The 16,509-nt window shown below is 31.3% G+C and overlaps 2 protein-coding genes across 6 annotated transcripts in view; one reads left to right on the plus strand and one right to left on the minus strand.

The window, feature by feature from the left end:
• The window catches only part of LOC106686963 (uncharacterized), a 31,437-nt gene extending 22,735 nt beyond the window's left edge, over positions 1 to 8,702 (plus strand). The window contains exons 9-12 of the mRNA XM_067050850.1: positions 4,405 to 4,520; positions 5,845 to 6,015; positions 8,051 to 8,201; positions 8,280 to 8,702. Of these exons, the coding sequence (XP_066906951.1) occupies positions 4,405 to 4,520; positions 5,845 to 6,015; positions 8,051 to 8,201; positions 8,280 to 8,497 (656 nt within the window). The 3' untranslated portion in view covers positions 8,498 to 8,702. The remainder of the gene's footprint in view (positions 1 to 4,404; positions 4,521 to 5,844; positions 6,016 to 8,050; positions 8,202 to 8,279) is intronic.
• Positions 8,703 to 10,865: 2,163 nt separating this feature from the next.
• gb (genderblind) overlaps positions 10,866 to 16,509 on the minus strand; it is a 54,297-nt gene continuing 48,653 nt past the window's right edge. For all 5 annotated transcript variants that reach the window (XM_014430578.3, XM_024362329.2, XM_014430579.2 and 2 more), the window contains 3 exons: positions 16,011 to 16,160; positions 13,583 to 13,760; positions 10,866 to 11,580 (listed from right to left, as the gene is read on the minus strand). In XM_014430578.3, coding sequence (XP_014286064.1) covers positions 11,501 to 11,580; positions 13,583 to 13,760; positions 16,011 to 16,160 — 408 coding nt within the window. In that variant the 3' untranslated portion in view covers positions 10,866 to 11,500. The remainder of the gene's footprint in view (positions 11,581 to 13,582; positions 13,761 to 16,010; positions 16,161 to 16,509) is intronic.

Genomic DNA, 16,509 nt, shown 5'->3' on the forward strand with positions numbered 1-16,509 from the left:
AAATGTACTAAAAACCAAAAAATAATAAAATAGATACAGTCATGGGAATTATAAACATATGCACAGACTAGACTAAAATAAAACCGTGGGGCACGTCAATTGTCTACAAATTATCGACTTAATGTTCGATAGAAGAATCGTTTAATTCGTCGTTAGGCAGTTGGCCCGCAGACGGTGAGGAAATTACTTACTATTTTCTTGCTCATGGAAATTCCAATAGTTATACACTCCATGTAAATTAAAGAGATGTTTCGACTAGTTTATCGTTGGACATTCACACTGCTGGCTGGCGAGGAATCGTTTCACTGCTCGTAGTTTGTCTTTAATCAACAAAACATATGATAAAAGTACTACTCGTTCACCACTATGAAACCCTAAAACTCGCTTATAATCGAGCTTGGTAGCTTGTTTCCACATTCTAGCCCTACTTATCACACGTCCATCGTTGTCGGTTGAAAAACTGCCTAATTATAGTGTAACATTACAAAACAAACATTTTAATCAACGATTGTAGACAATTGACGTGCCCCACGGTTTTATTTTAGTCTAGTCTGTGCATATGTTTATAATTCCCACGACTGTATCTATTTTATTATTTTTTGGTTTTTAGTACATTTATCTTAAACATTGCAATGTATGTTTAACATAAAACCGTTTAACTTAAAAAGTTTTTTTACCTATTTTTTGGTTTTTAGTACATTTATCTTAAACATTGCAATGTATGTTTAACATAAAACCGTTTAACTTAAAAAGTTTTTTTACCTATTTTTTTTGTATCCATATTTTGAATGAACTGAACAACCAATTTTTAAGAACGATTCCTCAAGTTATTCGCTAATATCCTGTGTATTTTGAAAAACATTGAACTTTCTTTTAATTATGCTTCATAACCTCTTTAATGGCCAATGAGGTGCCATAACCCTACCCTTTTTCTAAGCCAAGGAGTGAGAGGGTGGCCATATCTTCGGAGCAACGTTTTACATTGGTCTTGAGATTGCTAAAGTAGACGCTTCAACTCCCTTGGCTACCAATGGCGGTTATGCTAATAAAGGAAATTTATTCACAAAATAAATTCTCTAATGTGCCCGGGCTTCTTATCTCAGTGTGCCCGGGAATCGTTTAAGGTCGGTTCTATTCCTAACAATTATTGTCCTAAAGCTTATAAAAATAATTATTATGTCCTTAGTATATGACTATATAATTAAAAAGTAAGTCTGTGGAATAATTAATTTTATTTCACACAATAGTGCTTCGTGTCAAAATCTTGACTTTTTTTTTATGAATAATCTTTGTAGTAATGTTTTGAATTTAAGGGGTATGATTGTTGAATTGTAGAGTGATGCTGTTTAAACCCCCCGGTGAAAAATTAGCGTAACATCAAATAGCTTAAGTAAAAAATATGATAATTTTAATAGATATTTTTTTCAAGACTTGATTAGTAATAATATTAAACCATGGACACTTACGATTAGGTAAATCCCCCATATAGGGTAAATCTACAAACGATTTGTGCAGAAGATCCAAAGAAATTTGAAATAAAACCAATGCAATGACATTCCGGAAAAGAAGGAATAATTTTCATCCCACAAGGGGTTGGATTACTTGTATCCTATAAGCTTTTAGAAAAAATGTTTCAATCTACGTCCACTGAACGTTATCATTGGAAAAATGTACACAATAAAGGGAAACCGAAAAAATGGGTAATAGAGCAATATTGACTTCTCGAAATGATGATGTGAAAAAAATTAATACTCTATTTTTAACAGACAACCAGGCGGTATTATAACATGCAATTCTACTGAGGCCCTTTCTCTCGGCAGAGACGGTGGCGATCATCAAGGGAATATTATGCTACAATATCCTTCTGAATATCTATCATCCTTAACACCATCAGGAATGTTACCCGATAAACTGAACTTGAAAATCGGTTGTATTCTTAAACAGTTGTTATGTACATAAGCAATTCCCTGTAAGATTGACATTTGTTATGGCTATAAATAAATCACAAGGGCAGAGTTTTGAAAAATTCGGTTTATGTTTAACATCGAAGGAAGCAATATTTACTCAGGGACAATTGTATGTGGCTCTGTCAAGGTGAAGGAGCAAAGACGGAATAAAAATTCAGTGCAATTTTGAGGAAAAAGTTACATTTTTTTTTTTTTGAGGTGGCACTAATTTGAAGTACAATTTGGTACAATGGTGGGTTAAAGACTTGAAAAAAATTTTTCTAGTTACACGATATTGAAAAAAATTAAACAATACAATCTGAACTATAGAATACATGTTAATTATAGTTATAAAATTTTAATAACGAACAGTAAAATTAAATGAATGGTACTATTATTTGAAAAATGTTGGTTCGATGTTGGGATAACAAGGGGTACCCCCTTAGTAATATATAAATAAATTAATGTATAATTAATCAAGGATAAAGAATGAAACTTAAAAAATAAAAGGTTATGAACAATAAATGAAAAAGGAAATAGTAACAGATAACAAGAAGAAATATAAAAGAAAATACAAACTAAAGATGATAAAGGGGGATAAGAATAAAATCAAGGAAAAAGGAAGAAAATGAACCAGACAGAATTTATACTTGTTTTGACAGAAGTCAAAGTCAGAGTGAACCGTTTGTATTAGGAGGAGTGGGGATGGCAGTTAAGTACGTTACAGTTGAAAATAATTTTGAAGTAAACAGTGTTGAAAATAAAGAGAATATTAAAATTAGGTAAACAATAAATGATAATATACATAATGAGGAGGGAGGGAGAAGAAATATTTAACAAAAAAAATTAGTTAAAATGATGGGATAAAATAGATATAAATGATAAAGAAAGACAATATACCAAAAGGGATACAGAGGTATGTAAAATTACATAATAGAAAAACTAGTAATAAAGTAATTAATGTAAGTATACTTAAGCTGGTAAAATATGAATATAAATTAAAAATAAGATACGAAATGAGGTGTAGATAGTTGACCGTAGATTAATGATTGGAGAAATTTGTCGGGGGGTGCGGTCAGCAAAGAACAAGATAAATAAACAAAACCATACTTATTTATTTTATGCCGACGTTTCGACCTGAGTTTCAGGTCTTCATCAGGGCTATAGAACAAAAGAGATAACAACAACATTTAGAGAAACATACAATTGAAAAGGAATACTATACAAACAAATTTAGAATCATACAAAATATTGAACTAAATCATAAATGATAAAAAATTGATAACTGATAATTGAATAGTAAAAAAATGTTTTAATTGATTGATAATCGTGGAATTGGATGGTAGTAGATTGAAAACAGTGACAGATGAAATATAATATCATGTAGGCAAGAAGATATAATATAAGATATGCAAGTAGTGTCTAAAAAACTGAAAAAATAAATAAATAAATTGAATCTACAAATTGAACACTATGACAGACAATGAAAAATAGTGAGTGGCTTATATCTGAATTACAATGTGAGTATTAACTTATATACCTATACTAAAACGAAACGTCGGCATAAAATAAATAAATATGGTTTTGTTTATTTATGTTGTTCTTTGCTGACCGCACCCCCCCGACAAACTTCTCCAATCAAAAATAAGATACATAAATATAAAAGAAAAAGGAAGGATTGTAACTATAAAATGTAATTAAATTAAGTATCGGGTGAGAATTTAGAAAATAAAACTAGGATAAAAGACATGAAAGTGGGCATCTGAAATGCAGATCGTAGAGAAAAGAAGCATTATGAAGGTTTCATAAGGTTCCAAATCTTTTGGTATGTCAGGGAGATGCAGTCTTTTTCGACTTTATGATTGACGGAATTCTCCATTAAATCTATGTGAATGGACACCAAGATGATACGTTTTTTTATGATTAGGGACAATAGCAAGAATTTAAGTAATATCGAAATTAAAAATTGGCTCAAATAAAAATAGTTATCACTATTTGAGTTTTTTTTTTTTACTACACCAGGACCATATTCCATTTATTAATAATACACACGGTCAATCAGCGAACTTCCGATATTTGTTTATGTATTTCTTGATGCTATTCATATATGATATTCTCTTATTGTTAAGTAGAAGAGCGCACAACAACTAACAGATCGCCTCCTTGTACAACTGCTATTCTAGAAACAGGACATACTTTCGTAGATAGTATTGAATCCCAGACCCTTCTACCTTAAAGAATCTTATTTCTCTTTGGAATCTATCCAGCAAGCGGTTTGAAATTTCACTCATTAGAAAATTACCTATTGATTTGTAAAGTTTGTTGCCTTAATAATAAGAAATTATTAACGTTTCATATAAGAGGTCTTATCTATTCAAAATTAGGGTTGTGTCATCAGGTTGAACACAAATAGACTTATTAACATTCACAATTTTCTATACTTATGATAAATTTGCAGGTTACTGGTGCGTAAGGGACACAAGACCTCATTACAAAGGAGTACAATATAAGATCATTGTCGGAAAAAACGAATTAAATATGAGAGAAGTTGATGATAATCAGCAAGAATTTATGGTAGGTTCATTGATGTTATTATTTTTTATTAATATTGTATCAGCAGTTGATCCAGTACAGTGCTTTAAGACGTTTTAGTCGAATGCACGGTTTGGGATCGAATAAACCTAAATGTTCATTAAGAAAAAAGGATTTTAATATATATACATATATATTAAAATCCTTAATATGAGAGATTTCGATTTTCTTACATCAAGAGGTAAAAAGTTCACCCAGTAAGAAATTGTTTAGTTTTTTTTATTGCACAGTATTGTACATTTGTGAACAAGCTACGTGTATTTGCCGGTCATATTATGAGATATTGTGACCAGAAATGCGCATGTACAGTTAGCAGTTCCTACACTGTTCGGGGCAACCCTTTTCCTTAAAAGGTCCGATATGGAAGCAAACATGATCCAGTGCCTAAATGGCTGAAAGCTTCACCACAGTGTGCTCGGTGATGTTCTGGATGAGCTCTAGATGCTGTTGCTAGCCATCGCCATGATCTTTCGTTAGTCTTCTGACCACTTTATAAATCGGTCATCTTTGTTTCAGCTAGTGATGTCATCTACATTGTGGTCAAATCGAAGCTATAGAGCATAAACTTGTTTGACCTCTTAGTCCCACGAAGCGCGAAGTGGAACTATACATCTTCATTGGATCGGAATATCAAAGTGGCAGCCATATGGTCCTTTTCCTTGATGGGATAGAGCCAGTATCCCTTCTTGAGTTATTGGTTGATAAATTGGTGATGTTGATCGTGCCCAGCATTGCTTTGATAGAAGGCTGTGAGATGGGTGGCGAAATAATAATTGGAAGCGGGTGCCAAAACATTCGTTTGTGGATTTCTTTCTTCCGTGACACGGTATCGTAGATGTTGGGATACACAGGAATCCCAGACCCAAGTCCGTTAGGGACACTCCAGAGCCGCAATGTCTTGTTCGGAGAAAACAAATTCACCTTGGTCTCTTCTTTCCTCTGGCTTCATTCTCTTTTTGTTGCATTACTACTTCATCATCGGAGGATGAAAGAAATGCTGCTTTTGCTGATACCTTACGTTTAATACTAGACCCTGTACGAGGCATGTGTACAGTGGTGGAGGTGGAGCTTAAGCAGAGGGATAAAAGAAAAGATCTCTAATAGATGACCCACCTCTTAGTCATCTGCCAGATAACCTCAGGCTGCAGACCACTCAGGTCTCGGTGGAGGGACAACTTCAAGAGCTGGTTGGCACAGGCCTACAGGCTATCAACGGTCTTTATTGTGTATATATGCATATCATTTTCATTTCAATAAAAAATAATTAATTAATAAACTTCTGAAACTATAATTAAAACTTTTGTAGATTGCACATGTCCATAAACACCAACTCTACGTGGATTGGACTGAAAGAGTAGAAAACGAGATGGTCATTCTCATCCTCGACAGGGACATTAAGTATAATAATGATACGGTTCTTCCAATCTGCATTGATAGGAGTCGAAGATATCTAATTGAAGACTCATCACCTGGAATGGTAAGAAGCAAATTGACTAATATTCCTATTGAATAGTTTTATTAATATATGAATGTATTTAAACCTAAAATTACGGATTAGAACGCAATAGTTTAGGAAATTTTAAATTTTTTGAGAATCTGTCTGAATAAGGAGATCTATACCCAACAGTTAAGGGGTGGGTCTCGGGAGCCATTTTGTGTAAGTGAAGGCTGTTGGAGTGCCGTATTTTTTTTTACTTTATTTATTTTAATTCACAACTACAAATAATATTTTAAAACAAGCGAATGAGATGTGAAATAAAAACAATGCCATGAAGGCATGAAAGTTAACGTCATTCAATGATACTTCTCCATAGAACTTGAAATTAGGAAATCAATGTAGAAGGTCTCTATTCCAGCTCCTTCGTAAACGTCGTCTTGTATCCGTTCAGTCTCGCGTCGGTAGTCCTTATTAATTTAATGAGGGTTTGTTTGTACTGTAAGTGTATCGTGAAACCGTATACATAATGACTTAATACTTCATTGTATATATTGATTTCATAAGTTTTTGTATAAGTTCTTGTTACAAATATAAGAGAGGGAGGGGGTCGGGGAGGGCGATGAGATAAGGGAGGTACCGCTCAGATCAATCAGAGTACCGCTGATTTTGAAGCTAATTTTTGCAGTTTCAGTAAGTCAGTTTTTTTTTTTGGCTTATCCCTAAATTTGTGCAACATAAGTCTAAATATATACTGTAAAGAAAAATATTATCGGCCATAAAAATATGCCATTATTTTTTAGTTATAATAGCATTTCATATAAGATGAAATTTACTATAAAATCAATATCTATAAATTGAATAAAACGGTGGCAACATTATTTGTTGTATGTTTATTCCACATCGTGAATTGCTGCAAGAACACTTAGTTTTAGAATCAGTCCAATGACAAAAATGTACTTGTCAAAATTTTTTTTAAAATCAGGAATGAGATTACATGCTGAGATCATTATAAGAACCTCTTAGTTAAAGGGCAACTATATGCATTCTTGTTGATCTCTTAAAAAAAGCTTTGCTCATAAAGATATTTAGATACCAATGTAGCTTCCACAAATGTAGTACTTACAGAGATTATTCAAAAATACATCGCCAAGCAAATATTCTAGTGGTATATTATTATATAATACTATACATTTAGACACAAATCAAGTTTCTACATTCTTAAAAAAAGATTTTAAGAGTCGAGGATGAAGAGCCTTTATCCAAATTTTATTTATCGCACAAACAAGATATCTTACGTTGTAAGTGAAGTGCAGCATTACCAAGACTTTCTTCAAGCAAAAAAGACGCTGACTTGTAAGATTTTGTTTTTAACCGCTTAACCTTAACTACGTTTATCTAATGTTTGTCTAGGCCAGCGGATTATTCTGACCTTTTGAGCGGATAATTTCTGCTGTTCACAAAGTAATTGTAAAGGGGCCTCTACATGTTGGCCAAGCCATAGCGAACTCAGACATGCGCAAGCATGTGGATGGGTGGCTTGTACGAGTTGGCCTAAGCTCGTTGCCGATCCGTCGAGAGTCGGTTTTTTGGACACAGATCAAAGGGGTTCGTGAGAGCGCTTGTGTAGCATCTCCACCATTCTTCTTTATAGAGTTGCAAATGAGAGCTGTTAGGAGGTTGTTTTTGTTGGTACTTTTTATAATAAGTTGTATATTTAATCTTATTTATTTATATTTAATTTCCTTATATTTTCTTTTTTTTTTGTAATAAAAATAATATAATCCCAGTGCAATGGCTGAAACCATTTATACGTCCGCCATGCTTCCCTCTCTGAATAACACTGACATGTGGATGGTCCGTTCTTTGTTAACTGAGCATTTGTACAAGCCTCCGATCGTGGCAAGCGGCTAACATGTGGATCCGCCTTAACGTTGTTAGCTTCTGCCACAAATCCATACCATTTAATCGGTTCTTTATGGTTCCAAAGAAATTGTTCAGTCATACATCGTTTTCCAAACGATATTTTTTTTCTTCAATATTAATTGGATGAGGTATATATTATTCATTTTTGCAGGTGGCATCATGGGACATAGACGAATGCCATTGTCAAGTAATGGCAAGATATGGATATATTGCTATTGAAAACTGCTCTCAGGCTTTTGCTGATTCTGAAGAGTACGAGACATACATCACATCGGAAAAAATCTGCGGCAGATACATGAATGGTAACTTTTAACTAATGGTTAACTGTGTCATATGTCACTGACTAGTTATCATCAAAGCAATATTTAATTATTTTTCAGGTTCACAATTCATGCACGGAAGCGAAATAGGTTCAGGCTACTTTTTCTTGAAGGGCGAGGCCACAAAGGAAAAAAGACATTATTTACACGGCATTGTCAGCCAAGTACGACCGACACACAAAGAGTACCTTGCTTTTACCAATGTGGAATTGAACCTTCGTTGGATTAACGACGTATTGACTAATCTCTATAACAAAGTCGACTGGATGTTCTTTTGATAAAAGATTAATACCATAATCTGTGTTGGAATATCTATAACTTTTTTTTAGAAAAGAGAGTAAGAAGTAAAATTATATGATTTAGGGAACTAAGTATGTCAGAATAACAGTTTACAACTATTTTGTTTTTTTTCTTCAAAACTTAACTTTGGACTGCTGCTTAGATCACAAAAAAATAAATAAAATAAAATCAGAACCACCTGAACTTTAGTGTTTATTTTCTCTGTTCCTAGAACTACATCATATTCCCTCAAGCCATCAGATTTTATTCCAGAGACTGCAAGATGGCAGACCTACGTTTTTCATTTCAGTACCATGGACATGGTCATTGTGTACTTCACAACTTAGTATAAAATAAGTCACTTTTTTTTGTATCAGACTCCAGGACTAGTAACACCCATTAAAAAATTATTGATCTTGGATCATATTTCAATAAATATTGTTTCTTCAACGTACCTTTTACATTTGACTGTACTTATAGTCACTTAAAAAAATTTCTATCAATCAATTGAAATAAATTACAGTGTTCAGGTGAAGAGAGACATGGAGGGTTAATATAATTGATCTCTCTAGAACATATTTTATTAATAAAATTAAAAAAAAAAAAAGAACAAATTCAAATTTTGATGATTTAATCAAATTCTTATATAGCTTTACATAAATATACACATAAGTACCCTAAATGAAAATAAATTAGCTGTTTAGGTAAAAACTGAGATCAAAATATACATATATCAAAAAAGTCAATTATTTATCAAACAAATTGTTTTAAATAAATAATCAATTTTCAAAGTCTAAAAAATAAATATAAAAAAAAATCTATCAAATTAAACACAATTTGATAATACTTACTATAATGTACTATTAAATAATAATTATAAAATAAATAATAAAAATTTATATAGAACTGAGATTCAATCATTTTATAAACAAAAGAAAAAAAAAAGTAAAATCATAAATTCATGAACAATTAATAAATCAATTAAACTAAAAAAACTGCTTACTGTATGTTACAAATATTGTCAACCTGTTAAACAAAGTTTTTTTGGTACTAGTTAATTTTAATTAGTGTTCTTACAAAAATATTTAATATTTACTTTCACTTCCTCCTCCCAAGACAACTTTAGAAAAAGATGCAATAATCACTTCATTGAAGTGGATGAATCAAATGCATCTTTTGTATTAAATTGAATACAAAATTCTTCTAAAAAATCATGTTATTTTATCTATTCATTTATACCGGCTCATAATCTTAATATGATTAGTGAGAAAAGGTGAAACTAGCGATTCTAATAGTATTAATTTATAATGCAATCTTATCTTAGGATCCATGATTGAAGTGATTTATGCTGTAAGAACCTAAGCATAGATGAGCGAAATCAGGAATATTATTAGAAATACCTGCTATACATAAAATTACCAGAATTTTCATTAAATGCTAAAATTACAATTCAAAGAATCAGCATAATTAGCAGATGGTTCAATTTAAATTCTAGACAAATATAAATATTACAATCAATTACATACAACATAAATGCTTCCAGACGAATCACAAGCCCTGAAAGAACATTAGTAAATTTTTTTTTTATTTAGAAAATATTTTATCCAACAGTCAGTTTTAAAGATGAGAAGCAATTCAAAAATCAGTACTGTTGGAATCATATTTAAATTTCTTCTAATTACTATACGATTTGGTTTGGATTGGGTTCAGGGGTTGCCAGAAGTGGTTAGTCTTTATTGTAGACATTTTGAAACAAATATTTGAACAATGGTATCGCTCTTCTTAAAACTTAGGGTGTAACAATTAAAAAAGTAATAAAAAAAAAAAAATATATATATATATATACACAAAATTTGGTATGTACTAAAATAATCAACTCTTCCAAAACAACATATAAAAAGGGTTAGATAATATTTTAAAAAATGTACTCAGAGAGCATGAATTGAACAAGCTGAAACAATATGTTATAAGTTTTACAACTTAAATTCACTGAAATATACTCAAACAATAAATCAAAGTGGCTAAAAAAAAATATAACTCTTAAGAAATGCTTTCAATATAAGACAAAAGAACCCTATAAAACAAAGTGCAACAAAAAAAATTAAACTTAATGCAAAAAGAAATTGACACAAAACAAGGTGCAATAAAACTCAAAATGTTATTAAAAACAGTTTTTTTCCTCGTGACAAATAAATAATATTAAAAAACTTCAAAATATAAATAATTATTATATTCAAAATAAAGTTAACGAATCTTCCAAAAGACAAATTTGATGTTTTTTAGTCCTCAGCCAATAGAAAGATATTAAATATATTCCTAAACAATTTTATAGGATAGGTAACAAAAATAATTTACGATAACAGCCAATTATACAAAAGCTCTGCTTTACTAAGTTATTCACATTTGAAGAGCTGAGTAGACAATAGGGATAAGTGCATTTATGAAGAAAGTATAATATAAACCTATAGTAGTTAGGGATAGAGATCTGAAGTAATAATTTGTATTATTGTCATCATATATTCAGATTAAAAAAATATTTTCTTTGACTGTCTAACGCAAAGTTTTGCATATTTTGGCCAGTCTTGTTTTTGAATTCCAACATTATAACTTATCATTTACATCCCTAAGACCCTCAGCTCTTATTACTAAAACTACATAATTCTAGAACTGAAACAATACTGAGACAAGTGCAGAATCACAGACAGCGAAAACATAGGGAAATATTTACTAAATTAAACTCCTATCAAACAGGAGACTCATTTTACTTTTAATAATTTCCTTCTTTTTGATAAATAAATTTTTAAAAATAAAACACCGTATTTACAACAATTATAATAAGTTAAAACTTGACTTATAGAGCTTTTAAAACAAGGTCTTTTATAAGTATTGCTTATTAGCATCTGTGACAGAAAAAAATTTAAACATTATAGTGACAACAGTATTGACAAACACTTTAAACAATGCTGAGGTTTTGTATTCATAAAGTGCAGAGCTTTATACTGTTATGAAGTATAGTCTTTTTCATCAAGATGATCCTCTTTAGCAGCCATGAAAAGTTTTTGCATAGCAAATGTTAAACCATCTGAAAAATATTGTAAAAAAGTTATAATGAAAGGAGACGACAAAATAAAACAAGCAAAAAATCCTTCAAAACAAAAATTTCTCTAGTATCTAAAGGTCCGGATTCCGGCACCACTTAAGTATTTATGAAAGCTAAACTTAAAAAAAGGAATAAGATATGACACGCCTGGACTGCTGTATGACTGGCTTTAGTGGGTTTGGTACATTAATATACAGGGTGTTTTAGGGTTAAGTGGCCAAACTGAAAATATGAACTAAGGACCTCAAAACGAGAACAAAATTTCCTCTGAAGGTATGTCCACAAATACTTTTTTTAGAAGATATTAACTGTACACCTACAGATTTTTATTGTTATGAATTATTTGTTATATGAAAAAAACAAAACCTATAGATTTGTTCTAACTACTTTATTAATTAAATATAAACATTAAGATTCATATTAAATTTTGTTCGAATTGAAGGTATGTCCGCAAACACTTTGTTTAGGAGATGGGTAAAATAGAATACTAATATGGCTTTTTATCCCAAACTGTATAAAAACTATTGGCAACATAAGGATTAATACTATTCGGAATTAGCATTGGGAACTGTCAATAATATTTATCAGTTTGTAAGAGGCTTTCGCAGAGTACTCATCATTATGCCTTCAATTTATACTAATGGTGAATATGCCGATATGGTGTTTGTGTACAGATTTTGCAATGGTAATGCTAATGCTACCTGAAGTGAATATGCCAGGCAATTTCCAAATCGAAGATTACCAAACTAGTCTATCTTTAGCTCCATGTTTCAATGTCTTAGAGAAACTGGTACATTTGCTATAATACCACATGCTGATGGTATTTTTGCCACTTTATGAAATGAAGAAAGTAGTGCAACCATATTAAAATATTTTGATGATAATCTATCTGACGGTGTACGAAGAGCTGGGGCAGAATTAAATATTACGCCAACTACAGTATGGAGAACTCTCATTGGAGATGGACTTCACCCATATCATTATCAATGGGAACAAAATTTATTACCACAAGATTTTCAGCAAAAAAGATATTTTTCAGATTGTTACTTAAATCAAGTTGAGCATAATCCACAATTTTCAGGAAACAATCTCTGGACAGATGAAACTACCTTCACAAGAAGAGGTATCTTCAATTAGAAAAATAATCACCTCTGGTTGCAGGAAAACTCCCAAGCAACTCGTGTACATCATTTTCAGCACCAGTTTCAGTGCAATGTCTGGTAGGGGATAATAGACAATATTTTAATAGGTTTACATTTCTTGCCACCTCAACTCAATGCGGGCATATTTCTGGAAGTTCTTAATAATGATTACTATGATTTAGTTGAACATATTCCGCTACAACTGAGAAGGCACATGTGGCTTCAATTAGATGCCTGCACATCACAGAAGAGATCTACGACAATGGCTAAATGTTAATTATCCCATTCCCCTAAATGAAAATATTTAGGTGTGAATATCTCCTAAACAAAGCGTTTGTGGAGATACCTTCAGAGGAATTTTTTTTTTTTTTTTGAGGTCTTTAATTCATATTTTCAGTTTGGCCACTTAACCCTGAAATACCCTGTATATACATTCAATCAGCTAATCTCAGTCGATATAGAAGTAACAGCTGACTCAGGCCATAACTTATATATAGTTAATGTATGATATTGAAAATAAAATGAACACATATTATTTATACACATATAGTTTGTTCCATAGCACGAAAGAAACCCAGTAAATAAGACATATGAACTCAAGGACTAGTGATATTCTCTCCTTAAAGGTACTCCAAGAATAAGTGCTCCTTGGCGTTTACATAGCTGACGATTGTATAGGCACACTCTATTAGCACCCATTGTGCGAACTTGGTTAGCTAGAATCCTATTGACTCTCAGAACAGTCTATAGGTACTTCAACAATTAGTAATAAAATCACTCTTTTTCTTTTATTAACTATGAGCACATGGACATTTCAAAATTATGTAAAAATATAAACTTACTAAACATCCGAGTAAACCAGGCTGGTTTATTTTGGTATACAACACCAAAGTAGTATGCAGGAAGCCCACTCAGTGTAATCAAAATACCAACTCCAACCTCAAAAGGCTTTTCAAATATTGGTACAGTTACCAAAAAGATACAGATAATCACAAAACTAATAGGAACTGCTAATGATACCTGTAAAATAAGTAACTAATATAAAATATAATAAAAAGAATTTTCTAGGATGTTATACAAAAAAATGTTTATATAATACTTAAAAGAAAAAATTAAACAGTCTATTATGTCATAGGAAAAATGCAGTGTTTTTTATAATGTACAAATTAGTAACAGGAAACATATTCCAGGAGCTTATGAGTTGTTTATTATACTTTATAGTGAACAAGAGGAGAGTGTAAACATAACTGCTAGTAATTTTTGGGATTTTTCTCCCTTTTCCAACTTATCAGTCTTGAGAAACATTCACTTGACACTCAGTTTGATTTTACTTATGGATAAAAATGTCTCATCGTCATTTTCTGTAGAGGAAAAATTTGAAACAGTTCCTAAAATTGAATTTGGAGATTATATGAGTAATTCTGCGAGTGCCCTAAGCTATTAGCTACTGCTTCTATACTATTAAGATTGCTTAAAGAAATATTTTTTTGATTAAACATTCCTTTTAATCATTTCATTGAATTTGTACAACTATTCTTTACGAAACCTCAAAGCTCCTTGATTAACTAGTAATAGGACAGATAGAGTGTTTGGAGGAAAAAATATGAGTTTTATGTGTTTCAAACTGTTCACAAAAGGATCCCCTCAGCAACTATCGACCAATAAACTTCATGTTCATTGTCCCATTTTCTAATAACCTTTTCAAAAATAGCAGAAGTCATCAATGCTTTACATTTAATCAACTAAAGCATGAATTCTGTCTAATATAGAAATCTTTCATGTCAATATTATCTTTTTGAATTGACCGACCTGTATTTGCTGTATTGGCAATGGGTAATGATGTTAAGGAAACAACAAAAGAGCTCCAGAGCTCTATTACGGGGGTATATTACTAGAATGCTGGAGAATCAAAATAAATTAAGGTAAACCTGTGAAAATTGACTTTACAATTAGAAAAGAAGATAGAGAAAATGTTTATATTAACAGGCAAGAAATTCCTTATTCAAATATGGTTAACATCTAGAGATCACGCTGAATGCAAGATTCAACTGGAAAGAACACTTGAAAAAGAAATAAGAGGGGCTCAACATAAAATTAATAAAAATGCACAGGCTGTTGGGAAGAAATTCATAACAGTTGAAAACAAACTTTTGTTATAAAAACCAGTTCTTATAGGAACCTACGGAATTCAGCTTTTGTGGTTGTACCAAGAAACGTAATGTACAAGTAAAACAAACCTTCCAAAACAAAATATAGAAGAGCATTGATTATCAGATCTAATTTCATCGGGTATGGTTAGGATAATAAAAAATCACTTGAGAAAAGTAAAATCACCATGTTCATTCCTTTTTTTTTTTTTTTTTTCTTTTAATTTTATTGTGATAACTGATTTCATCAATTGGAATTGAAAACTGATTTCATAAAAAGACTGACATACCTCATACTTATTAAGAAAAGCAAGACTAGAGTTTCATTATAACAGTTCTAGGAAATCTAATTTTAGTTAAAATTCTCTTCAAACTTATATTCCAGAAATGGCAATGTCGACCCTTCCTGCTATCATGTCAGCGAAGCCAGTTCAGATAATTGACGCTCTACTGTGCTAAGAATTATAGGTTAATGCACCTTGAGACATTAGAAATAACTATCTGCATAGAGACCTGAAAGCTAACTTTGCCAGTGAAGAAATTAAAAATATGCTGTTACTCATGACAGAAGAATTAAAACTAAGGCTAATCTTGAAATGTGACACTTGGTGAAGGGAATTACTGATCAAATAAGTTTCCTTAAAATAGTGAATCTTATGACCAAGTAACAAAGCAAATTACATACAGTAAATAAAATTAAACTCTAATAGAAAGATAGAAACACTAAATTCGGAGACTAGCCAATGGGTTATATATCCTACAACTGAGACTTATATACAAAAGAAAAGTAACTTGATGGGCCAGCTCAGTAAATGGCATAAGAAGGTGATTTTAGTGGGTTTGGAGTTTCACACTGCCTGAAGATTTGGTGCTTTAGATGTCTATTGAGATTTTATTCTTCTAATTAAAAAAATAAATGAATAATTGTATTTTAGCACTTTTAATTAAAAGTAAGTAGTGGACCCAAGGACTATTTTGGGGATCTGCAATGGGAGAGCACAATCTGCTGGAAGCACCAAGATTAATGATGATATGTCTATCCCAGAAGGGAATATTATAATATGTTTTCTTTAATAGTATATAACAAAGTGTGTCAATCAAAAGAAACTAAAAGCTAATATACCTTAATGGGGCGAGGCATATCTGGTTTTGTATATCTCAACCAAATCAGTCCCAACACAGATAACATAATAAAAAATGATTCCACAAAACTGGAATATGTAATCAGTAGGTATACATCACTTGTACATAACATTATCAACGATAAGATCCCCTGAAAAAAAAATAAATTAAAATTGAATAATATAAACAAAAATCATTTTATTTATTTTCATAATATATTAAATCATACTTTAATTATAGTTTGATAAACTACAGAGGTATCATTATTCAAATGTTAATGTTTATTTATTGTTGCTTAAGCTATGATGCCTAGTAAAGAAAAATTAAAATTATTGCTTTATTCTAAAAAAATTTCAAAATAATTCTTGAAGAAAGAGAAAATTATAATAATATTGCTTTATTTATTCTGGGACGAGTCACTTTAGAATAATACAGAGAAATCGACAGATGAGGGCTGAGGAGCCTCAGAGTTACTTGAACAAAAATACAACGAAATATAA

The sequence above is a fragment of the Halyomorpha halys genome, unplaced genomic scaffold, assembly GCF_000696795.3.
Source record: "Halyomorpha halys isolate HHAL.00 unplaced genomic scaffold, Hhal_1.1 Scaffold899.1, whole genome shotgun sequence".
Lineage (NCBI taxonomy): Eukaryota > Metazoa > Arthropoda > Insecta > Hemiptera > Pentatomidae > Halyomorpha > Halyomorpha halys.